At 42.2% G+C, this 24,181-nt stretch overlaps 1 protein-coding gene across 9 annotated transcripts in view; it reads right to left on the bottom strand.

Annotated features, from left to right (window-relative positions):
* NCAM1 (neural cell adhesion molecule 1) overlaps positions 1-24,181 on the bottom strand; it is a 212,524-nt gene that overhangs the window by 67,867 nt on the left and 120,476 nt on the right. For all 9 annotated transcript variants that reach the window (XM_033171454.1, XM_033171455.1, XM_033171458.1 and 6 more), the window contains exons 2-7: positions 5,715-5,789; positions 4,349-4,561; positions 3,094-3,237; positions 2,514-2,651; positions 885-1,002; positions 455-624 (exon numbers count right to left, since the gene is read on the bottom strand). In XM_033171454.1, coding sequence (XP_033027345.1) covers positions 455-624; positions 885-1,002; positions 2,514-2,651; positions 3,094-3,237; positions 4,349-4,561; positions 5,715-5,789 — 858 coding nt within the window. The remainder of the gene's footprint in view (positions 1-454; positions 625-884; positions 1,003-2,513; positions 2,652-3,093; positions 3,238-4,348; positions 4,562-5,714; positions 5,790-24,181) is intronic.

Consider the following 24,181-nt stretch of genomic DNA (forward strand, 5'->3'; position numbering starts at 1 on the left):
TCAGCGGCTTTTGACACCATTGACCATAACTTCCTTCTGGACCGTCTAGAGGGGTTGGGAGCTGAGGGCACTGTTATACAGTGGTTCCGCTCCTTCCTCCTGGGCCATGTTCAGAAAGTGGTGGTGGGGGATGTGTGTTCAGACCCCTGGGCTCTCACTTTCCTCTCCATGCACCAGGGGGAAGAGGAGATGAAGCTCTGTTGAGCTAGTGGGAGTCCTTGCACTGACTTCCACTAGTGGAACAGGTTAGTTAAAGGTTAGACCATATATCACTACCTTTTTTTAGTTTTCATATGTTTTAACTTCTTTAAGATCCCTTGAGTCTTTTTTAGAAACAGGTGTTTAAGAAATTTAACTAAACCTTCCAACAGTTATCTAAGACCAACTTTTGTCTGTTTATTTTTGGGTCAGAGAGGGGAAAGAATGAACTAGAAGCAATAAAAGCCCAACTTACCAAAGACTTTGAGGTGTATGGTGGCATCATGCTCGCCAGCTTTATTCTCAGCGATGCAGAGATACTCTGCCTCATCGTTCTTCTCCACCTTGCGAATAGTCAGCTCTGAGCCATCGTAACTGAAGCCATACTTTTCATCATCCTCACCTCTTTCTATTGATTCCCCATCCCTGAAGGATGCAAAGCACACGGACAGATGTGGTTATTTCAACTGTGGGGTTTATCAGTTGGGGCTGGCTTTCAAAAGTAAAGTGACTGGAACTGAAGGAGATTAAAGGAAAGCATCATGTTTTACTTAATTTGGGTCAAAGCAAGACAACAACACTAAGCCCTTTGGGGCAGCCCGGTGTTCCATAGCAACGGTGCCCTCTCAACTAAAACCTGCTAGCACACTGCTAATGAACATGACCTGAGATGCTGCACATCTTACTTGGTCCAACTGATGGTTGGCTCTGGAAAGCCGTCTGCATCACACACTAGTTTGACTGACTGGCTGAGATTTGCCGTGGCATTCACAGTGCTCTGCTTGGAGCGAACAGTAGGAGGCACTGAAAGAAAGAGAAACAAAGAGCAATAGATACACTTTTGATGAGCAGCAGGTAAGAGAGGCAGAGCAGTTAAAGAGGCCAAGACCATTGCCAAATGGACTCCAGAGAAGAGTCCTGTTTTCGGGTGTCCTACCCACTCTTTGCCTCTCCACTATTTGGTGTTTGATTTAGTTGCATATTTACTAAAAAGATGTCTTTTTGCAATATTCTAACAGAGTTTATGGGCAAGGACTCTAATTGTCTCCAAAACGCCAAATTCTCAACAGATCAAAACTCTGCAATATGGTGAATAAAAACAAACACAAATGCAGAAACATGTCCAGAAAGTGACATATCGGTACTGTTTATTTAGCACCTACAAGCCATTTCACTGCTCAAATGCAGCCAACCTGTGACTTGGGGGCACTTCAAATATTGTTCCATTCAGTTAATGCAACATGCAATACTAGAAACAAAACTTTTATCCTTCAACTTATACTCAATGAAAAGGTTGGCTGTTCAGTTTGAATTGTTCATGTTAGCAGTCCCAGTCCAAAGGAAAACCTCCATGTGCCATCACTTGTCATTTTTGCATGAGAATTTTGGCCATGAAATGCCTCTGAATTCCTTGGTTGTGAGAAACGTCAACTTTGGAGAAGGTTATTGGACTTCTTCCTTTCCCTAACCCATGCCAACAAAGCCTCTCTTCTAAGGCTCTTTAGGAGCAAGGAAGATGGCTAAGTAGCAGAGCACATGCTTTAAATGGACAAGATCCCAGGTTCACTCTGTTAAAAGGATCAAGTAGCAGGTGATGGGAAAGAAGTCTTTCTACGCGAGACCCTGTAGAGTCATTACCTTACAGAACAAACAATATTGGACCAAATGTCTGACTTAGTGGAAGACAGCTTCCAATATTGATAGTATATTTGGGAAGGGCTATTAGCTCAATGGTAAATGCTTTGTATGCAAAAGGTCCCACATCCAACCCCCCATCTTTCCAGATAGGGCACCTTATTCTGTCTCAACCCCACAACACACACACACACACACACACACACACACACACAAACAACACTTTAATATGGCCCCCAAAAGCCACTGCCAAGTAAGTGATAGCATCTGGAGTGAAAACCTTGGTCAGTCCAAGAACCTATTCCTTCATGGGTGACCTTCTGGAGGTCGTGTACTAATAGTGGAAGGGGCCAGAGGCAAAGTAGACAGATCAACAGATATAACTCCTGCCTTTGGACTACATTCCAGCAGCCACACACAAGTCAGAGATTTCTACACACCCAAAGCTGGGAAGGAAGAGGCATGATCATAGTTCAATGAGCCATTGTAGCCAGGTGAAAGTGCTCGACCCTTAGAGTGTGGCCTGGGAAGAGCCCTGAGGGTCAGAAAGAGAGGCTTGGAGACTCCCACTGGGACCCTGAGGCTCCCCTCTCCTGTTGCAGAGAATACTGGGAAAGGTAGGCAAGTACCTGTAGCTTGGTGCAGTATAAGGCAAGCAGCTTCCTAGGTTCCTAACTCACCATTGACAATGACATGAATGTCTCTGAAATCAACCTCTCCACGAGCCAGGATCCTTCCTTCACACCGGTACATCCCCTCATCTGTTTTCTTTATTCCTCTGATCTGTAGGTAGTTGTTGGGCAGCACAACAAACCGCACTGCAAGAAAAAAATGTAACAGAAAGTTTGATGGTGGTCACCTAGTACAGCTATCCCTGATATGTTCATCTTGGACAATAAGCTTAATCTGAACAGCATTTCTCTCCCCCCCCCCCCCCCTAGTTTCCACAATCAAACTCACCAGGACCTGGAAGAAGTTGGGTGCAATCAAACCAGCAATAAGAGCTGATAGACACAGGAAGCCCAATTGCAGCAGCAAGGAGGTTTAGTAGGTGACATACAAATGTATCCTAAATCTAGTCCTGGGCTCTCAAGTTCCCCACCTCTTATACACCTGCACTAAGCCCCACAGGGTCTGTTTGGCAGCCTCAGTGCTTCATTCTGCTTGCTGATGCCTGGTGCTACCCTTCACATTTCACAACAACGAGGTTCTGGCACTGCATTAAAGATGTTCAAAGTTCTTTCCTCACCACCATCTTACCATCTTTTTTAAGAACAACATCTCTGCCCGTGTGCTTCCATATGACTGCGGGAGGCAGCGAGGAGACAACATCACACACAATGACCGCATCCTCTCCTTCTTTGAACTCTTGTGGACTGGGAGCATTCCTGAAAGTCAGCTTCTCTGGAAAGCAAGCAGGGAGAGTTAACCACGTCTGACCTCATACACCGAAGGGGCAGCGTGACACATACTAAGTACAAAAGCATATAGTTGGAGGGGTCCTTGTAAGGCCATCCAGCCCAACCTCTGCTCCGTGCAGGAAAGCCAAGCCTGGAGTATCCACCCATCAGTCTGCCTGAAGTCCTAACAGAGGCACAGTACCCTACTGCACTTATCGGCCTAGGCAATCCAGAAAAACAAGGTCAGAAGCAAAAGTTAAAATGTAAAGAACAGCAAAGCGAAGGCAAAGGCTGCTGCTCATGTCACCATCTTGGCTCTTTTGAGTTTGCTGAAGCCACTAGCATTGCAAGCAGAGGCATACCTAGGGTCCCTTGTGCCCTTGGCAAGGAGCTGTTTCAGCACCCACAGCAAGGAGCAGTACTGGCACCCCCCCCCTTTCCTGGAAAAAAAATCACTTTACTGCAGTAGCCACATTAGAAATTACTACATTTTATGCAGCCCAAGTACTCAGTGTCTGGAGTGAGAGCGAGGCAAGGAGAAAGGATGAAAAGGTTCACATGCCTTTGTGTCACGGTGTGAGGACAGGAAGCTTCTCCTTCGCTTTCACCACTACAGCAGCGGTGTGTCTCCTCACACCATACACTCAATAGACTCTTGCAGGGGGCTGCACCCCAGAGGGGGCTGGTTTCGCCAACCCCTATGGGCACCTCTGACTACAAGAGGCTCTGACAGTGCAAGTGGCTCTAGGAAACTCAAGCGAGACAAGGGGAAACAAAACCACACAGGGTTCATTTGCTTGTTTTGCAGGGTTCAATAGGCTCTGATCACCAGATTGCAGTGAGCCATGCTGACTCTAGGATTTTAATTAGTTCATCGCTTGGCTGGAAATATTTATATCCTCCCTTTACCCACAAAGTGACCAGTCACAAGGAAAATACATAATGCTTAAAAGAACAACAATAAAACATAAGCCAAAAATATTTAGAACACATTGTGATATGGAAGACATTGGGATATACAAATGTAAGCATACAATGTTCCTGACAGACATTGTAAAATTGCCCGCCCACCTAGCTCTCCCATCCTTTGAAAGGAAATAGGCCAGGTATCTTACGGAAAATCTTCACGTTGAGTGTGGCCTCCACATCGCCTTCCTCACTGGAGACAACACATTTGTAAATGCCAGCATCGTCTATGTTGACATTGTAAATGGTGAGAGTAGATGAATCCTCCGTCCGCACCACTGAGATGTGCTGTTGGTTTGTCGTCAGCTTCTCACCGTTGGGGGCAAACCAGGAGATGTCTTTGGATTTGGCATCTCCAGTCACTAAATCAAAAAGGGTAAGATGTTCAAGGATAAAAATCATTGGGTGTTCCCTCTTCCTTAGGAATCATTCAGACAACCCCTTAGAATCTGGGCAGGTGTGGGGCAGCCTCTTAGAATCACTGCTCTTGGGCCCACCATACAGGTGAGAAAGCTTTACTGAACACCAAGGGATAAAGTCATGCGTCGGTGAAGGTTCAAATTTGTAATGTATTAACACCCTGCTGTTCATGGGAGCCCTTGCACTGCAGATGATAGGTACTGTGATTCTAAGGATTTGCTATGCATTCACAAAGCTTTTACACACTGACCACTTGCAACTCAGATCCCAGGAAAAATTAGAGTAGCATTCACAAGGCTTAAAGTAGTTGTGGGGCGAGTTAGCTTTCTCACAGCAGTTCTAGAATTCCCCAAGGAAGGGCTGGAAATATATTAAAAACGTCAAGATTCAGAACTAGAAATTTTTTTTTTTTGTAAAGTATATAGATAAGAAGAAGAATCCTGACATTATGTGTATATGTATTTGTTTTGGTATTTGTAGGTGTGGGGTTGGGTTTGTGTTATATTATGAAAATGTCAATAAATTCTGTTAAAAAAAAAAGGAAATATATTAAAAAGAGGACACTGAAGATGTTTTCTAAAACCTTTGGGTCTCTGTGGTGCCAGACTCTTTACAGTTAGTTTCAATTTATAACCAAAGGTCTAGACACAGATTATAATATATTGGAATCCAAGCACACACAAAAAAGAAACTCTAGAATAGACAAGCAACAGAAGCTTTCTGAACATGCCCCACCAAAACGGAAGTCTCTGCGTACTCTCAGTATGCTTTTACTTCCAGCCACCAAAATCATGTCTCAAGACAACTTCCTGAAGATTCTCCTTCATCTATCCTGATGCTAGAGGAAAGGGTGGTTTCACCATTCTGTGGTAAATATTTACAACATTTTTGGATTAGTAATCTTTGTGCAAAGCTGGGAGAATGAGAGCACATTCAAGGTGGTCTCCAAAGCTTGTTGGTGGAACAGTGTAAAGGGACCTTGTAATGGGATCTTAAGACAAGGGATTCTGCCTTCCCACAAGCAATATGCTGACTAACCAATAATGTTTTACCCCAAGCAGCTATGAACAGCCAAAGGGGGAAGTCATTACTCACCTTGACACAAGAAGAATTTGGACTCTCCAACAGGCACCTCCACTTTATTTGGAGCAATGTTCACCTGGAGAGAGACTGCCCAAAAAAAGAAGAAGCAACAGATCAGAGAGAAATGCTACTATGCAACAGCATTTGTACTTAGCAAAACACAAATCTGCTGTAGATTGCAAGAGCCTTATCAAACTAGTTGTACCTCTTTTGTCATGTAAAACTGTAGGATGTTTGGTTATGCTAAAATTGCTCCACAGTTCATGCCCATAACTGTATTTTAAGGGGCCATTAATATGGATTTACTGATAAACTATTTTTGTCACCAGTAGACCTATAGTTGAGAGGAAGGTTAGAATACATCCTGCCACAGAAATTAAGGAGCAATTGTCCTTCTGCAGGGATGCCACTACTTTGTAAAATTAGTTACTGCATTTACTCAAATCTAATGCTCACCTTTTTTGGCCAAATTACAGTGCAACAATTAAGGTACACATTATTTTCGATGGCACATTTACATTCACCAGTAAATACTTTTTTTGTTTTTGTTTCAAGGTTCTGAAAATTGAGGTGCACATCAGATTCAATAGTGCACTAGACTCAAGTAGATACGGTATAACCAGCTTATAACCTGGTTTGGAGCGACAGGAACAGTCTGATAGCCCCATGTGTAGGGGTCAGTCGGTCGGTCGGTCGGTTGGTATGTGTATGTGTGTGTGTGTGTGTGTGTGTGTGTGTGTGTGCGCGCGCGTGCCTATAAGAAAATAATTGAGAGTCATGCCAACTATTCTGAATTGGGCTCTACATAGGCAAGGATAATTACATTGGATGGTCAGTTAGTCCCTTAACATTAGTCAATGAGCAAACTGCGTTTTGAACTCCCCTCTCTCCAGTATACTTCCCCCTTGAAAGTCTTTGTATGCTCTTGTGATGGCACTGGAGGTGACTATCTCTCTTTCCAATATGCTGGTTGCCCTTTTACTCTACTTTACTTCTATGTAATCTAATTTTGCTCATCCATATTACTTTAACATAATTCACTCCCAGACAGAATGGAAGAGCCAAACGTAGTAATAGAATGTGAAACGTTTATTAGATTCAGTGTGGTGAGACCTAAATAGCCCAGGACCAAAGAAATGTGGTGTCTTCCTTCAATTTATTGCCCTGGCACCCACTCTTGTACACTGGGCAGTGCCCATCACCAAGGGTGGGGTTTCAGCTATGGGGCACAAGAGCCCAGGCACACATGAGCAATTTGAATGCACACAGCTGTAGTCTCGAAGCTGAGATTCAGAAGTGGTCATCCCAAAACAAAACACCTATCTAGAAGGAAAATCCACTTCAAGAGGTTTTGCTCACAGGTCTCTGTTACACTGTAGGGCTTTTGATTCTCCTGTAGCCAACTAGGTTATACTCACAATGGATCACTGAAATGGACCCACAATGGACCTACTGAGTTAGGGCTTATTCCCACTTCTGTTTGCCCCCTTGCTTTCCCCTGAGAAAACCCACAGTTTAGTGCTGAATCGGAACAAACAGCAATCTGGATTTCAGCAGATCATTGTTTGGTCTGATTTAGCGCTAAAGGGCAGGCTTTTTCCGGGGGGGGGGGAGAAACAGTGGGGCAAAGGCAAAACCACTCAGACCTGTGCCTAGGTACAGGATAAGAAGAAGTGTGGACAAGCCCAAGTCATGTCTATTAACTTTGAATGGTCTACTCAGGCTTACATGGATTGAGCTTCTAGGCTACCCTTCTCAAACATGCTTCCTTCCAGATGTTGTGTGGCTCCAACTCTCATCAGCCACAACAGCTCTCATGGCCAATGGTCAGGGATGATGTGATTTGGAGTGCAACCAGGATGGGGAGGCCTGTTTCAGGGATTTATTTTCTGGCCCAATTCTTGCCTTCCGTTGTATGGGGGTTCCCTGGCCCTCAAACCACTTGTGAGTGAAATTTAAAGCTGAAGGATCAACTGGAGGAGACGTCAGCTGGTTCTGTGCCAAACTCAAGTTGGCCCTCGGATTTGTCTCAGACGTCTGCCCTGCAATGCTGGGATACATCAGAGCACACCTTCTTCCTCTGTGCCTTACTAGCTGGGGATCTTTTTGTTCCGTACTATAAATGCCTCTCCATCACAACTACACATTCTCTCTTGGACTCCAGAATCTGTGAGCATTGTGGTCTTTCGTGATAAGTAATGAGACATTAGGGAAGGCATAATTGGATCCTGGCTCAGTTCCACGGACAAGCTTGCCGGAGCTTCCTGGCCTAACAAGTCCAGGTCAGAGAAGGATTTCAAGAGGTTTGACCTAATGTGTGCGATTTCCAAATTTCAGCCATTAGTTGGAAAGAAAACAATCACCATAATAGAACAACTGCTCAGCCCAGCATAGCCAAAACATTCCTCCATCCCTCTACTCCTGCAAATGTGTAATTTGTTAAAACTCTTTAGTGGTCTAGCACTACAAAATTGACTTTCTTTCAGGGGTGGCTGGACCACAAAGCTGTTTGATACATGTGCCTATCTGCCCCCACATAGAGAATTTTAAAACCACAATGATCCTGTGGAAAGGAATCAGTCTCCTTAAGATAGCAGCAGCAGTATTCTTCCTTAGCAGCACACAAGAACAGTGGAGAAACTCAGGACTTGTTCATACTTCCTGTTGTCCCACAGTTGTCTCCCCACCCAAACCCAAGAAAACTGTCAAAGCTCAATCAGAGCAAACAGCCATTTAGGTTTTCTCAAGATTGACATTTGCTCTGATTTAGCATTAAAGTGTGGGTTTCCTCTGGGAAAGGCGCAGGGCAAAAGAAAGAACACTCCGACCTGTGCTTTCCGGGCACTGGACAAGCGGAAGAAGTCATTTACTTCTTATTTTAATGTGAGCCCACCTAATTTGCATTTCCCAAGCCCAGGTCAGAGAACATGTAAGCTAAAATGCAGCTGCGATGTGAAACTCACTCTTCCCTGCAAGTCTCCAGTCAAAAAGTACACATATCAAAGAAGTGTGGACCAAAATGTGGATATTTGAAAGGAAAAAGGAATGTACAAAAAGCTTTATGCTTTATATTAGGCAAAATTGCAAACAAAAATATGTCAATTAGAACAAATGTGTGCAAAAAATGCATACACTGGCATTTTAAAAATGGAAACCTGCTTGAATTTTGCCTGTTGTCTATGTGGTGGTTCTTTCAGCACTAAGTGAAGACTTCTTCCTTTCCTCAGGCTTTTCAGGCTTTTCTTTTTGGTGTTTCAATGATCTTTTGTACTGTCACTGGTTTTCATTTTATTCCACTATTGCTTTTATTTTGTTCTACATTTTATATTTTACACCCGATTTTTACAACTTAATGGCTTTGAATTTTGACTTCAGTCTCGTACTGAAGTACTAGGCCTCGTAGCCACAGGCAAGAAGGAACTGAGTTCAGGCAAGGGAGTGGGTTGGTGGATAAAGGCCAGAGTGCCTTCCGCACCCCACCCCACCCGTCCATTGTACCCAGTGCAGGAATGTAGCAGGCTGCTATAGGAAAAAACAGGACTTCTCTGCCCCCTGCTTCTTCTAGCCCCAGCAGGCTACTCCGGGGGGAGGCAGACTAGTAACTTTTGTTAGCTTCAAGTCTCTTTTATTTGTGTCCAGAGAACTTGCAATTGTGAGATATATAAATATTCCAAACCAGCAAACAACCAGAGCCCTACTGACAGAGGTCACATAGAGGTTAAGGTGTGCAAACCGCATCCAGAACATTAACCTTGCAAAAGGGCCATACTTTGCTTTTTAAAAAATGCATAAAATTTAAGACTTTGCCTTCCTGCTTTCTTTTTAGGCTGATGAATTTTTGATGTGTCTTATTGATTGTCAGCTTATGTTTTCTAAGCTTTTAGGCTGTAAGCCACCATGACATCCCTTCCCCAAAAAAATAAATAAATGCTAAAATAACTTTGAAAGGTCCCAGGTTCAATTCCTTGCATCTCTACTTAAAGAAGGTCTCCAGTAGCTTGGTTCTCTCCAAAACCAACATTGCACCAGGGCTGAAGATTGTCTCATTCAGAGATGCAATTGCTGCTTCAACATCCAATGTTGTTGCAGGGCTGGTATTCATTGCACATGAGTCTACATTATGCCACTCTTGATTTTGAAAGGTACGTATCAGCCCAATGGTCCCTCTAGATCAGCCTTCCCTAGGTAGCAGGACCAGTGGTCAGGGATGATGGGAGTTGTAGGCCAAAAACATCTGGGGAGCCAAGGTTGAGAAAGGCTGCTCTAGATCAACCTTCTCCAAACTGGAACCTGCAAGTTGTTGTTGGACTACTACTCCAAATATCCCTGACAACTGGCCATAGATTGTAGCCTACCTTCCCAGAGGCCAACCAGATGCTTCCAAGCAGGATATGAGAGCAGCACCTGTCCCTTACCCCAAGTCTCTGAATCTGGAGGTTCTATTCACTTGTTGAGAGCCCAGCTATCATCCACAAATTTGTCTAATATTTTCCCAAAGCCATGTAAGTTATTGTGGCAAGGAGCTCCATAAGGTAACCATAGCCTATGTAAAGAGCTACTTTCTTCTGCTTTTCCTAGTCCTTTTTGGGTTCCTTCTGCTAAAGAAAAAAGCGAGGTGTGGGGACAGAGATGGGATGTGCCACCTAAAATTCAAATGGTTTTTCTTCAAAGCGCTGACAAGAAGAAGCCTGTTTCCTTTACACTTGATTTACTTTCTCCCACATCAAGACGGACATTGCTTGCTCCTATAAATAAGCCTCTGCTGACAGTCACTGATCCAGCCTTTAAAAAGTTCAATGTCTTGTTTGAAAGATGCTGCTAAAGGACAACAGGTTGACAATGGGGCTGATTGCACAGCTGGATCAATCGGTGGGAGGGAGAGAACAAGGGGGTATGATTTGGTGGGGCTTTGGCCCGTGTTTCTGGAGAGAAAAGTAGTGAGACTTGGATACCAGCAGGATGGGGAAATGCTGGGTATCAGCTGTTCAGATGGGCAAATTCTGAGCTTTCAAATCTTGGGGCCTCCAAAATATTGGAATTTACCGGTAGTTGTTACAATAACTGTCAACTGATTTAATATAGGTTTTTAATAATTAAATTAATTAATAATCTACTAACAAAAGGAGATACTCTTTTTTGAAGTGTGACACCCTAGACGGCTTCATAATGAAAAGCTACCACCCACAGGGATAAATATTGAGGTAAATGTAATTTGCCGCAAACAGCTGCCACACATATGGTTTTTCCCTTGTGTGGTAATACTGGCTAGAACATTCTCGTGTTTCATTCTGCATTCCCCTGCATCGGCTGGTGGCAGCAGAGAGTGGAATGAATAAAGAATATTGTGGTGTAAGGGAAGTCAAGCACTATGGAAGGAGGAGGTAGCTGTTTTTGACAGAAGCCACAGCTTATCATAATCTCCAGTTAGAAGGAAAGGGCATGTTAAATATCTTCAATGATGAAGCCATTTAGGGGGTGAAGGAAGGCAAGTCTAAACAAACAGGGCCTAAGGAGTGAGAATATAAAAGTAGCTTATACCAAAGGCTTATCCATGCTTCACCTTGTTCTGCTGCTTCCCTCCACCCCAAAGGGAAAACCTGTCTTTAGTGCTCAATCAGAGCAAGCAGCAAGGGGTTTTCCATGGGTTGCTGTTTGTTCCAGTTTAAGGCTAAAGAGTGGGCGTTCCCTGGGAAAGGAGCGGAGCAAGGGGGAGACCACACAGACCCTGTGTTTTCTAGGCAAGGACAAGCGGAAGTGTGAATGAGGTCCAAGTCAGTCCATTGGTCTATGTAGTCCAATTCTGTATATTCTGACTGGCACCAACTCTTCAGGGTTCTAAACAGGGGTCTTTCCCAAGGTTAGCTGTATAATCCTTTTAACAGGAGACACTGCAGACTGAAATTGAGAATATGTGTGTATAGTCTACTTATTTCATTTCCTTAATTAGAACCTTTGCATGCCAACCCTCACACCATTTAGGGTTATAGGGCAGCGAACAACCAAATTCTATGGCAGTCACCCCAACAGGTACTTCTTGCTCATAGACTTGCCAGGATAGAGTCGGGAATTTAAATCCTAACAAAAAGAGCCAGTACTCTCAGGAAATGTTATTTAGTTTTCTCCCCAACCCAGGCTATAAAATTGTACGATCCTCCTCAATGCTCCTTATTATAATAGCGGTTATGCAGAAGACACTGTACATGCTAAGCTTATAGCAGTCTTTCCTAACCTAATGCCTCCTATGGGGGCTGGTGGTGGGCCAGTGCAAGTTGTAGTCCAAAGCAGCTGGCGGGCACTATGTCAGGCATGGCTGGCTTACGGAATACAAAAGATGATCCTTTAGCCTCAGTTCCAGGTCTGGGGGGAATGGGTAATATACGTGGATAGGAAGGATTCTCCAACTGGGAGCAGCATGCACAGCACATAAGAAACAACAGCCTGGAAGCAAGCCCCGTCTGATCTGTCCACTGAACCCATCCATTTGTGATAAACTCCCTGTCATTTAAGGCATTAAGCTCCCATAAGGCCACTTGGCAGGCCTTCCCCATTCTTCTTCCAATCACATTTGTCCAAGCTTTGCTACCCATATTAATTCATTAGAGATTCAATTTCCCAATTCATAAAATCAGCCTTACATTTGGAAAGCGTCTCCTGGGGAAATGGATGGCTTTTGCTATCTGAAGTGACTCAGCTGTGGCGTGCCACGGAAAGGGCCTTGCGCCGTCTCCTGACAGCATAGCAGCAGTCAAAGGCAATCCATTGCTCAAATTCATTGCCTGGCCCAATCTCACAGTCTACATTGCGACGCAATAAATAAATAAATAATGTGGATGGGAACCGGAGGCAAGGACTCTTGCAGCAGTCTAATATCGCAGAGGGCAATTCAGAGGACAAGGAAACTCATCAGCACTAGTGCAAGGCTACTGGTGTGGCAAGTAGCATCACCTGGTCACAGGCTGCTGGCTTCAAACCAGGAATCTCCCCTCCCTCCCCCATTTACCGTATTGCCCTGAATATAAGCTGCACCCGAATATAAGCCTCACCTTTAAAAATGGAGGGGGAAGAAAAACAAAAATACCCAAATATAAGCCACTGTATTCCTCGCTGCTCCTGGCTGCATACTTGGGGGGGGGGGGGTGAGCCGTGCTACGTTGCTGGCAGCCGTTCCCCTTCCTCGCTCTCTCCCTTCCCAGCCTTGGGAGAGAGGATGGGGGACTACGCATGGGGCGGGCGCCGATTTGCTGCACTCCTGCCACTGTTTGCCCCACGCTCCTGGCTGCATACCATAAAGTCGCGAATATAAGCCACACTTTAACTTTTCACGGTTGGAATTTGGCTTATATTTAGGCCAATACGGTACTTTTAAAATCTGCAGCTGAATTAGTAGGAGGCACCCATGACTTCTTTTGTTTGAATTCCCCTCAGCTGTTCAAATCAGCTGCTTTTCCCATCTGCAGAGTGGCACACTAGGAGTCCTACTTGGAGAGGCATGGGAGGCAGGCAGAGGAGACAAATGGAGCCATTCTTTCCCACAAGGCTTGCACGTGAGAAGTTACCCATTGGATTGCACCCTGCATTAATCAGCCTGTGTCAACTGGACTTTCTGCCTCAAGCACCAAAATACTTTGAGTCAGCAAGTATGTTTGCAGTCCCCAAGCATTCACTGTCACAAACTAAGCAGAATTTCCCAGCACCATTTGAGTAGCTGTGAAACCATTATTCACTTCCAAATGACCTGCCTTCTTTCCTTCTTTTAATGTTTTCTCCTGCTGTTTGACTGAACGGTGCTGCATCCAGTAACATCTCCCATTGTGACAACCTGGTGGGTACATTTCACTCTCATGATGGTCACTACATCACATGGATGGATAGAAAGAAAGATTCCTCCCCAGTCCCTTTTCAGGTGGGATTGGCTAATGAGAATAGGGACCCTCTTGTGTGCAGTTGGATCAATTCTCTGTAGCTCCTCCTCTGCAGATGCTTGAGTTCAGTGACAAAGCACACATGCTGCATGCAGAAGGTTCAAGTTTCAGTCCTTGCCATCTTTAGTTAAAAGGATCTCAAAAGATAGGTGGTTGGGGAAGACTGATAGAGAAGCAGGTACAGGTGAAACTCGAAAAATTAGAATATCGTGGGAAAGTTCATTTATGTAAGCAATTGTTTTCATTAGCTACTGGAGTTTAATATATGAGGTAGAGTCATGACATGCAAAGCGAGATATAGCAAGCCTTTATTTGTTATAATTGTGATGATTATGGCGTACAGCTGATGAAAACCCCAAAGTTGAGATTGGTGATGTGGGGTTCTCATCAGCTGTACACCATAATCATCACAATTATAACAAATAAAGGCTTGAAATATCTTGCTTTGCATGTCATGAGTCTATCTCATATATTAGTTTCACCTTCTAAGTTGAATTACTGAAGGAAATGAACCTTTCCACAATATTCTAATTTTTCAAGTTTCACCTATAGATGAAACTGTGGGCTGTCTCACCTCTCAGCAGCAAATTTAAAGCTGCAATCTAGGAATCCAACTGCCATGTAGGTAGGAATGGAATGCCAAGTTGCCTGCACAGAAGACGTGCCAGTGCAGGAGCCTGCGCAGGAGCTGCCGCCCAACTTTTTCAAGCCCTAAACCGGGATGTGTGACTTCTCGGTGAGTCATGTGACTTGCACCTCACTCCTGCTCCCCCCAATGTGCTTTTTGGGTGCTGTGCAAGATTGTGGTCCCCTCCCCAAAGCATCTTTTCAGGGCAAGAGCACAGCATGAAAGCATGCAAAACTGCAGCACCCAAAATGGCTGCCGAGATCTCAGCAAAAACACAAGATGTCCCATTTTTTCCAGGGCACTTGGAAGGTATGGAGTTGTTCTTAATATTCATGGGACACAGACTGAGTGCTGCTTCTATAAGGAAATGGAAGAAGCAGTCACATTGCATCAAACAACAACATGCATCCCAACCATGGCTGTCTACCGCAACTGCTGGCCTGTGACAAAATTAACTAGTGTCAAGACAAACACAAACAAAAACATTTCAGAAAATTGGAAATGTAAATAAATATTTGCAAAAACTGTCTGATTTCCAGCATAAGTTCCAACATGCAGAATGAAGACTCCTCTCAATGCAGAGTCCTGAACCAGAAATTCCAGAAACCCTGCTCTCTACAGAATGCCACCCGCTCCCATCCCTGCTTGTTTAAATAGCAACCATTAATCTCTTGCTCAAAGCTAATTCTGTGTCTCATCCTCTTCCCAGGGGAGAACAGCTAAGTGCAGTTCTTCTGTTTCCTTTTAAATATTTGCTAATACAGCCTCTTAGCACACGCGTACATGGGGAAGAAAAGATCGCCCACAGAAGTCAAAGCATAAGGAAACAAAGTATTGCATTTGAAACAAAAGTGCAGAAGCTTGTGGCAGATTCTGTGAATCTTGAAGATGACATTGGTTCATCGGTATGGAAAGAAGCACACTCACTGGATCATTCCAGTTGAATAACTGCATTTCCAGGGACCATTGGTTGGAATTCAAAATGGCTGCTTCCTGCATTAGAAATCACATTTACTATATTTGCCAGCTAAACTGTAACAACTTTAAAAAAAAAAAAACTCCACCATGCTTTACACAGGGAAATATTACTGGGTGTTTCTGGATGCTTTTGGCTGAAATTTTGTTGTTACTTTTCTTAGCTTCTCTGCAGATAACCTCCAAATTGTGTTATGTTTCTGATCTTTAATTTGCAGGGGATGAATCTATTTTTTAATCCAATTTTGATACAATCTTGCAAGTTCTGGGAAGAAGGATATTCTGTAAATGATCCACCAGGATCTCCCCACTCCCAATCATCACGTACAGTGGTGCCCCGCAAGACAAAAATAATTCGTTTTACGAATTTTTTCGTATTGCGGTTTTTTCATCTAGCGAAGCGGCAACGACAGTCGCGCTCCGCTAAACGGAAAAAAAAAGACGGAAATTTTTCGTCTTGCGAAGCAGCCCCATAGACTTTTTCGTCTTGCGGGGCAGCTTCCGCTAGACGAATGTCGTTCGTCTAGCGAGTTTTTCGTCTAGCGAGGCATTCGTCTAGTGGGGCACCACTGTATTTCCAACACCTCAGACTGGAAATCACATACATGTAAATCAACAAGGACTGGTCTTTATAGCAAGTAACAAAACTATTTTTAGGACAAGCCAGATTTATGCACCTTGCTGGAGCTGCTGGACCATTTTTGATACAACCTTGACCATCAGGAGTTATTGGCATATATTTGTTCCTATTAAAACAAGTGCTATAGCAATCCTATAAAAGTTGCAGAGAAGGGAAGCTACGTGAGGTAGAGGGCAATGCATTGCTCATGGATGGCTATATCTGCACTGCAGCTTAAGGCTGCAATACTTGCATGCTTGCCCCACAGATCAAGAACCACAGAATACACTGGAGCTTACTTCTGACTTGTTGTCTGATGTTTCAGAAGTCAATTGTTTCAGCTTTCGAATGCCGACAACCTGGAAGTGAATGCTTCCATTTTTGAACATGCCTTGGAAGTCAAACAGCTTCCGAGGCGCATTTCTCCATTGCAATTGCCGACCAGCAACTGCGCCTCGGTTATCGAATGTTTCAGAAGTTGAACATCCTATTATTTTACTTGCATGGGGGGGGGGGAGAATGTAAAAACATTTAAAATAATTGTAAAAACATTTGTTTTTAATACAATGCAATTGTGAAATTTACACTGCTGTGGGACAATCTTAGTGTGGTGGTTAAGGACAGGAGAAAGTGTGAATAAGCCCTTAGACTAAGTCAAACATGGGGAATGTGTCTGATATGTGTCACAGAGATGAGGATCGGGGTAGCCCTGTGTTTGCTTTTCCAAACTCTTGAATATAGATGGAAAGGTGCCTGGATTAAGTGGTTATAGAGGCACTCATTTTCCCTTTAGAGAGGTAAAAGTCACAAGTATTTCCCAGAACCCTCTACAGAATTTGTCAGGGGGAAATGATCAACTGAAGAAAAAAGAAGCAGGCATAAGCCAGCTTACATTTCTAGGGTAGACATATTCCTCCAAGTTACAAACCATGAAAGTTGCTTGCCAACTGAAGAACAGCATAATTTTCAATCAAACAGAACCAAGAGGAAAAACACCCACAGCCAGCATTGTGCCATCAGCTCAGCATTTACTGTGGCCCCTTGCACACATCACAAAAACAAGATCCAAAAAAAGTCAAAGTCATTATGTTGAGGGGAGGGGCAGGCAGTTTTGATGTGGCTAAAACTCTTGATCATCTCTAGGCAATTATTAGACTGGAACGCTGGGCTTGGCACTTGCCATCTGCTTGACTGTTTTCTGTACAAAGCCAGAGACAGTAATCAGTGGGCAAAATTTTATCCCCTGCTGGTGGACACAATTGCAGCAAGAGCAGCCCTTTCCTTGCCTAGGAAAACAGCAAGCCAAACGAAGCAAATGCAATTTTCAAGGCGCTCTCCTTGTCCAGGGACACACAATTGCGTTTGTCATAAAGAGACACAATTCAGCTCTCGGTATGACAGCTACCTTAGCTGACCCTGTATGCTGCGGCAGTCTAGTGTCTAGACAAATGCAGGGGGTGTGTCCTTATTTAACAACTGGAGATCGTTAAGTGATGCAGATCTTCCTGCATCCCTTATCTTGGGTCCCAGAGAGCGATTTAATCATGCAGTGTCCCAGATATGTAAAGAAGGATAAAATAATACTTCTATCTCCCCCACATAAGAATCGGAAGAAAGCATTTTGCATATTAAATAACCTCCTCTGCCCAGGCTTCCTAATCCATCTAATCCCCACCCCCATCCCGGACGTGAAAGGGCAAGGAGGACGAATTAATGGGTTTGTATCAAAACAAAATCGGAGCTCAACCAGGGAACCACAGAGCCTTGTTCATTTCCATTTCCTCATTAACAGCATCAGGTCTTCGGGCTTAGCTGGGCCAGGCTGCCTCCATACAAGAGGCTTAAACTCTCAAGCCATTTAAAAAACGATCACTCCAAAAGGTAATCCTTCGACAAAATGCAACAGGGCACTGGAGATGCTGCCAAGTGACCCAGTGACCCAGCTAAACACAGGAGCCCCCATTCCCCCAATAGCCTTCAACCTAGTTCTTGCCAAGGTGAGCCGACCTGTTTCTGGGCTGTACTATGTCAGGTTGCAGGGGAAAAACATCTGGTGAACACAAAGACAACTAGATAGAAAAGGATATTGCCTTAGCCCTCCCATTGACATACCAGCTTTCTCGGGGCAGGGAAACTTACCTAGCTATGCATGTAGCGTTGCAAACTAGATCTCAGTAAGAACCAAGCTTCATTTACTGGGGTCCACATTCAGACCGATTTCGAAAGCTCAAGGTGGAGCTGCAGTGACTTTTTGAGCATGAAGTTGAATTCTATAAGCACATCTCTAATAATATCCTACTTCCAGGACTCAGTGATTCTGCAGGGTTGTGTGTGGGGGTTTTTTTGGGGGGGGAGGAGTGCTAAAGTAATGGAGTGGTGAAACAGGTGGTTGACACAATCGTTCTTGGTAGTCCTCTCTGTCGTTTTGGAGCCCAAGGAGCAATTTGGTATTCTGAGGAACTCTGGGCTATGTGTGGTAGTGCGGGCTGCAAAAGGACTCATTTTGCAGCTCACATTGTGTCTTCTAATAGCTGGCCAGCAGACCTATTCCTGATAGTCCAGAGGTTACTGACTCCTAATGTGAGGGAAGGAACTTCTGGAGCACTCGAATATCTGCTGCAACCAACTGGCTACACACTGTGGAAATGAAGTTGCATGACTTTGATATGATCTTGATTCTGCATTTATTTATTTTTTGCAGCTCTAGATGAAGGACTCAGTGTCATTATTTAAAATGTTTTGTGCGATCTTGATTTACCTTATATAATCAGCCCCCCCACACACACACACCTGAACCTCCTGGCTTATTAAACCTAACAGGGGCTGAATGTTTGGGTCCAGAGTGTAGCTAACTCTTCACTGTGGAAGGAGGTGGTCCCTGCTGCATTGAAAGAGGCAGTGGTGAGACCACTCCCAAAGAAACTACTGTATCTCTGGACCGTTTGGATTGAAACAACTTTCAGCCATTTGCCCATACACCCTTGGGGGGGGGGGTAAAGAGGGCCATAGTGGGGCAGCAGCTAGCATTATTCCCCATCCCTTGTTTAACATATCCTACCAAAGCCCAAGTACTTCCAACTCAAATAGAGGAGTATTATTTTACTGACTGCACCTGCCTCCATCTCCCTCCTCTTTCTTTGTTGTCTTTATCCATTACAAGCTCCTTGGGGTAGCAACTGATCCTCTTATACTTAGCGAAACACAGTGTACATTTAAGGTGTTATATAACAGACTGAAAGATCTAAAGTAAAATCTATACTTCCATTTTACTCACGGAAGATCCCAAGTTCAATTCCCAGCATCTCCAGGTAAAAGCATCTCAGAAAGCTAGGCTAGGAAACAGAGATGACTGAAGAATTTGAACTTTGTGAATTTTTACACAAACTGACCCATCCTGGACCTAATAAATTATAGATCAAAACTTAGTCAACTACTGGTTTTCTCCTTTTCTCAAAAGTTTTGATGCATTTTAAAGTAGAAAAATAAATTTAGAAATGCTTATTTCTATAGAAAATGTGCTTAGAGAAGCTACTTTAATTGTGAATTTTCTTCAAATTGCAGATTTATGCAGAAATGAAGCAGAACAGCCTTTTGGGTGAACACAGGCAAAAGCGATATTGACTGGAAGTAGACTAATTCTGTTATCACTTCTATGAACTATGACCCACCTGAGTAGGCAATAGAAACCAAGACAGATAGAACCTGCACTGCATACGTGAATGGGGGGTCTTTCTAGCCTCTTTCAAGTTTGAAGTTCTGCCAAGCTATGTGATTGAACAACCAAACCTTTGTTCACAATGGACCAGGCTCAACAAATCAAAAGGGTGAACTCACTAAGCCCATTTCTTACTAAGAAAGAGCTTCATGTTATCTTTTCTTCCTCCAGAAATAATACCTGCTCAGCTCTGCTAAATCTACCTAAGAATGAAACCTTCATTCTGCTGGAAGTCAAATATGAAACACCAACTGACATCAGCTGGTCAGTATATTGTACCTGATGACCAGCAAATAAAACAACTGTTGGAAAGTAAGGGGAAAGTGGAAATGTCCTTTGAAGACCCTACGGTCCATTTCAAAAAGTCACATAATTCTTACTCAGAAAAATCAGCCAGCTACATTTCAACACAATAACCTTTCCCAAACAGCAAATGTCATAATTTATTTCTCATTTTGATTCATACTTCCACTATCAAGGTGCTCACTTTTATATTGCAAAGTGCAGTGGCCCATGAATTCTAACATTAAAGCACTCTGAACATTTCTCTCCCATACGTGTGTCTTCCTCTCCATATTTATTTATTTATTTAGGAGAGGAATATATTTTCCATGACATAGTCTTCTCTGTTTTGCTTAGAAACCTTTTGATTTCTCCATAAAAGGTTAGGAATGGATTAGTACTATAGTATTAGGTCGCGGTTGTGACCCTTTGAGCAAGCTGTATTTCATTATGCTTTTATAATGGGGAAGGGTCAGTAGAGTCTATAGGTTGATTTGAAGCTTGTCAGTGTAGGAGAGAAACATGTGAGGATGGCCCACGCTACATTTGGCATAAAAAGAATACAAACTGGTTTATTTTGTTTTTTTTTTAACAGTTTCTTTATTGTTTTGCATCTTAAAAACAAATAAACAACAACAAAACTAAACACATAAATGAACAAAAAATATATACACTTTTGTCATATTATATGGTTTGCTGACTAGCTTAAACTCTGCCGGGTTTTTTGACTTCCCTCCACCTCTACATTAGTTTTCCAAGATACCTCATTCGTTCGCTTTTCTTTAATTTTATCTGATTAAATCCGTCAAAATATTTCTTCTAAATTTTCCTTTTTCCCTTCTGCTGTTTTGCAAGAGTTTTCGTCACACCTGTAAGTGAATTACACATTTCTATTGTCTTTTAAATATTCTAGGAATTTACACCAATCCACATCTATCTGCTGATCTCTCTGATTTCTTATTCTACTTGTTAATTTAGCCATTTCTAAATATTCCAATAGCTTCCTTCTCCACTCTTCTACCTTTGGTAAATTTGGTGTTTTCCAATTCTGGGCTAGCAGGATTCTTGCTGCGGTGGTTGCGTATAGGAAAAATCTTTGATCTCTCTTTTTGATTTCATTTCCCACCATCCCCAGCAAGAAAGCTTCCGGTTTTTTTGGAAATGTGTATTGGAATATTTTTTTTAGCTCATTATATATGGTCTCCCAAAATGTTTTAACTTTTCCACATGCCCACCACATATGGTAGAATTCTCCATCTTTTTTATCACACTTCCAACACCTCTTATTATTTTTCCTGTACATTTTTGCTAGTTTCACTGGAGTTAAATACCAGCGATACATCATTTTCATGATGTTTTCTTTTAATAACGTACAAGCAGTGAATTTTAAATGGTGGTTCCATAATTTCTCCCACGCTTCCATCTGGATGTTATGTCCTACATCTATGGCCCATTTAATCATAACTTCTTTTATTTCCTCGTCCTTTGTGTACCACTCCACCAAATAATTATACATTTTAGATAACAGTTTCTCGCCTCCCTCCAGTATTTCCACCTGAAATTTAGATTTCTTTTTGTCGAAATTTCCCTTTCTTTTCTCTTCATTAAATAAATTATTTACTTGAAAGTATTGAATCCAACCTGTAAATTTATCTGCCACTTGCTGAAAAGGTCTAATTTTCCATCCTTTCTCCGTATCTACTAGCAGTTCTTCATATGTTATCCAGTTGTCTTCGGTGTTGATTTTTTTTAACGTCAAAATTTCCGTTGGGGATAACCATCTGGGAGTTTTCCTTTCTAATAAGCTTTTATACCTCTCCCACACCTCATATAGTGGCTTTCTAAACACATGAGTTAAAAATTCTTTGTGAACTTTTACTTTATTTTGCCACAAATATGAGTGCCACCCGTATCTGTTGTTAAATCCCTCCAAATCCAAAATTTCTTTATTTTTTAGTAACATCCACTCCCTAATCCAAATCAAGCATGACGCCTCATAATATATTTTCAAATCAGGCAGTCCAAAACCGCCTCTCTCCTTTTTGTCCACCAATAGTTTATGTTTTATCCTGGGCGGTTTTCCCTGCCAGACAAATTTTGATAATGTTTTTTGCCATTCCCTGATTTGGCTTGTCCCTTTAACCACGGGTAGCATTTGGAAGAGAAATAATATTCTTGGTAAAATATTCATTTTTATACTTGCTATCCTTCCCCAAAAGGACAACTTTAATCTGCTCCATGTTTCTAAATCTTTTTTGATTTCTCTCCATATCGGGACATAATTGTCTCCAAACAGATTTATGTTTTTTGGAGTGAGCCAAATTCCCAAATACTTAATCTTCTTAGTTGCCATAATGCCATATACTTCTTGCAACTCTTCGGTCTCCTCCTTGCTCAAGTTCTTTGTTAGCATTTTGGTTTTCCCTTTATTTATCTTAAGACCAGCCAATCTCCCAAATTCTTCTATCACCTTCAACAATTTCTCCATACTCCTTTGTGGTTCCTCCAATGTAATCACAAGGTCATCGGCAAACGCCTTTAGTTTAAATTCTCTCTTCCCGATTTTTATTCCTTTGATATCTTTTTCTCCTCTTATTTTATTTGCCAGGATCTCTAAAACCAAAATAAATATAAGTGGGGATATGGGACAACCTTGTCTTGTCCCCTTTGTTATCTTGACATCCTCTGTTAATGCACTATTAATAATTAATTTTGCAGATTGGTCCGAATAGATGGCTTTAATTCCATTTATAAACTTTTCCCCAAATTCCATCTTTCCTAATATCTTTAACATAAATTGCCAAGATACGTTGTCGAACGCCTTTTCTGCATCAATAAAAATCAGGGTCGCCTTTTTATCTATTTTTAGGTCCAAATATTCAATCAAATCCACTATTATTCTTATATTATTTTTCATTTGGCGGCCGGGTAAAAAGCCAGTTTGGTCGTTGTGTATCAGCTTATTTAATGTTTTCTTTAATCTTTGAGCTAAAATATCCGTAAATAATTTATAATCAAGATTTAACAACGAAATTGGCCGGTAATTTTTAACATTTGTCAAATCGGTATCTTGTTTTGGGATCACCGTAATAAATGCCTCCTTCCATGAATCTGGGATTCGTCCATTCATTAGAGTCTTATTCATTACTTCCAGCATAGCAGGTATCAAGTGTGGTGCTAAATCTTTGTAATATTTTGCCGTTAGGCCATCGGGGCCCGGAGCTTTTCCAATTTTTAGTTTTTTAATTGTTTCCTTCAATTCTTCCTCCGTTATTTCTGCATCTAATTGCTCTTGGTCTTCTTTTGATATTTTCTTTGGTTTATTATCTTCTAAATATAAATCCATTTCCTCTTCTTCCTCGATTCCCCTTTTGTAAAGTTCACCGTAAAATTCTTGAAATGCTTGTTTAATTTCTTTTGGGTTTTCGGTCAATTTATCTTTCCATTTGATTTTGTTTATAATATTCTGATTTAATCTCCTTTTTAACTGCCACGCTAATAATTTCCCAGTCTTATTAGCGTACTCAAAGTTCTTTTGTTTCAACCATTTTAATTTCCACTCTAATTCTTGATTTATTAACGCATCAAATTGAATTTGTAACATTTTTATATCTTGCTTTAATTCTTGATCTTTCGGTTTCTTTACCAGTTGTTTTTCCTTGTCCTCCAGCTCTTTTATAATTTCCTTCTTTTTCTTTTCTCTCTCCTTCTTTCTAATGATATTTTGCGATGTCAAAAAGCCCCTCATTACCGCCTTACTGGCGTCCCACACCACATTTGAATCCGTTCCTTTATTAGCATTTAATTCAAAATATTCTGCTATTGCTCTTTTTGCTCTATCTACCACCTTTTGGTCATAGAACAGACTCTCATCCATTTTCCATCTTCTCCTGACACCTTCTCCTTTCATCTCCATATATATGGCATTATGGTCAGACATGGTTCTTGGTTGGATTTCAACCTTATTTACTCTTAGCATTACAGCATTTGATACCCAGATGTAATCAATTCTACTTGAACTCTGGTTAGGCTCCGAATAGTATGTATATTGTTTTATATTTGGGTGTTTCTCCCTCCAGGCATCTCTTAAACTTAGGTTTTCTACTAATGTAAAAAATGACTTTGGTAATTTGCCTTCATTGGAACCTAGTCTCCTTATTGTTCTATCCAATATTGGGGCCACTACACCATTTAGGTCTCCCAAGAGAATAATTCTTTGGTCCAAATATTCCGTCAGGCTATCCTCTAATTTTTTATAAAATTTTGATTTTTTATTGTTTGGTGCGTATATTCCCACCAGCAGGATTTTTTCGCCTTGCCAGATAATTTGTACCATCA

The sequence above is a fragment of the Lacerta agilis genome, chromosome 15, assembly GCF_009819535.1.
Source record: "Lacerta agilis isolate rLacAgi1 chromosome 15, rLacAgi1.pri, whole genome shotgun sequence".
Lineage (NCBI taxonomy): Eukaryota > Metazoa > Chordata > Lepidosauria > Squamata > Lacertidae > Lacerta > Lacerta agilis.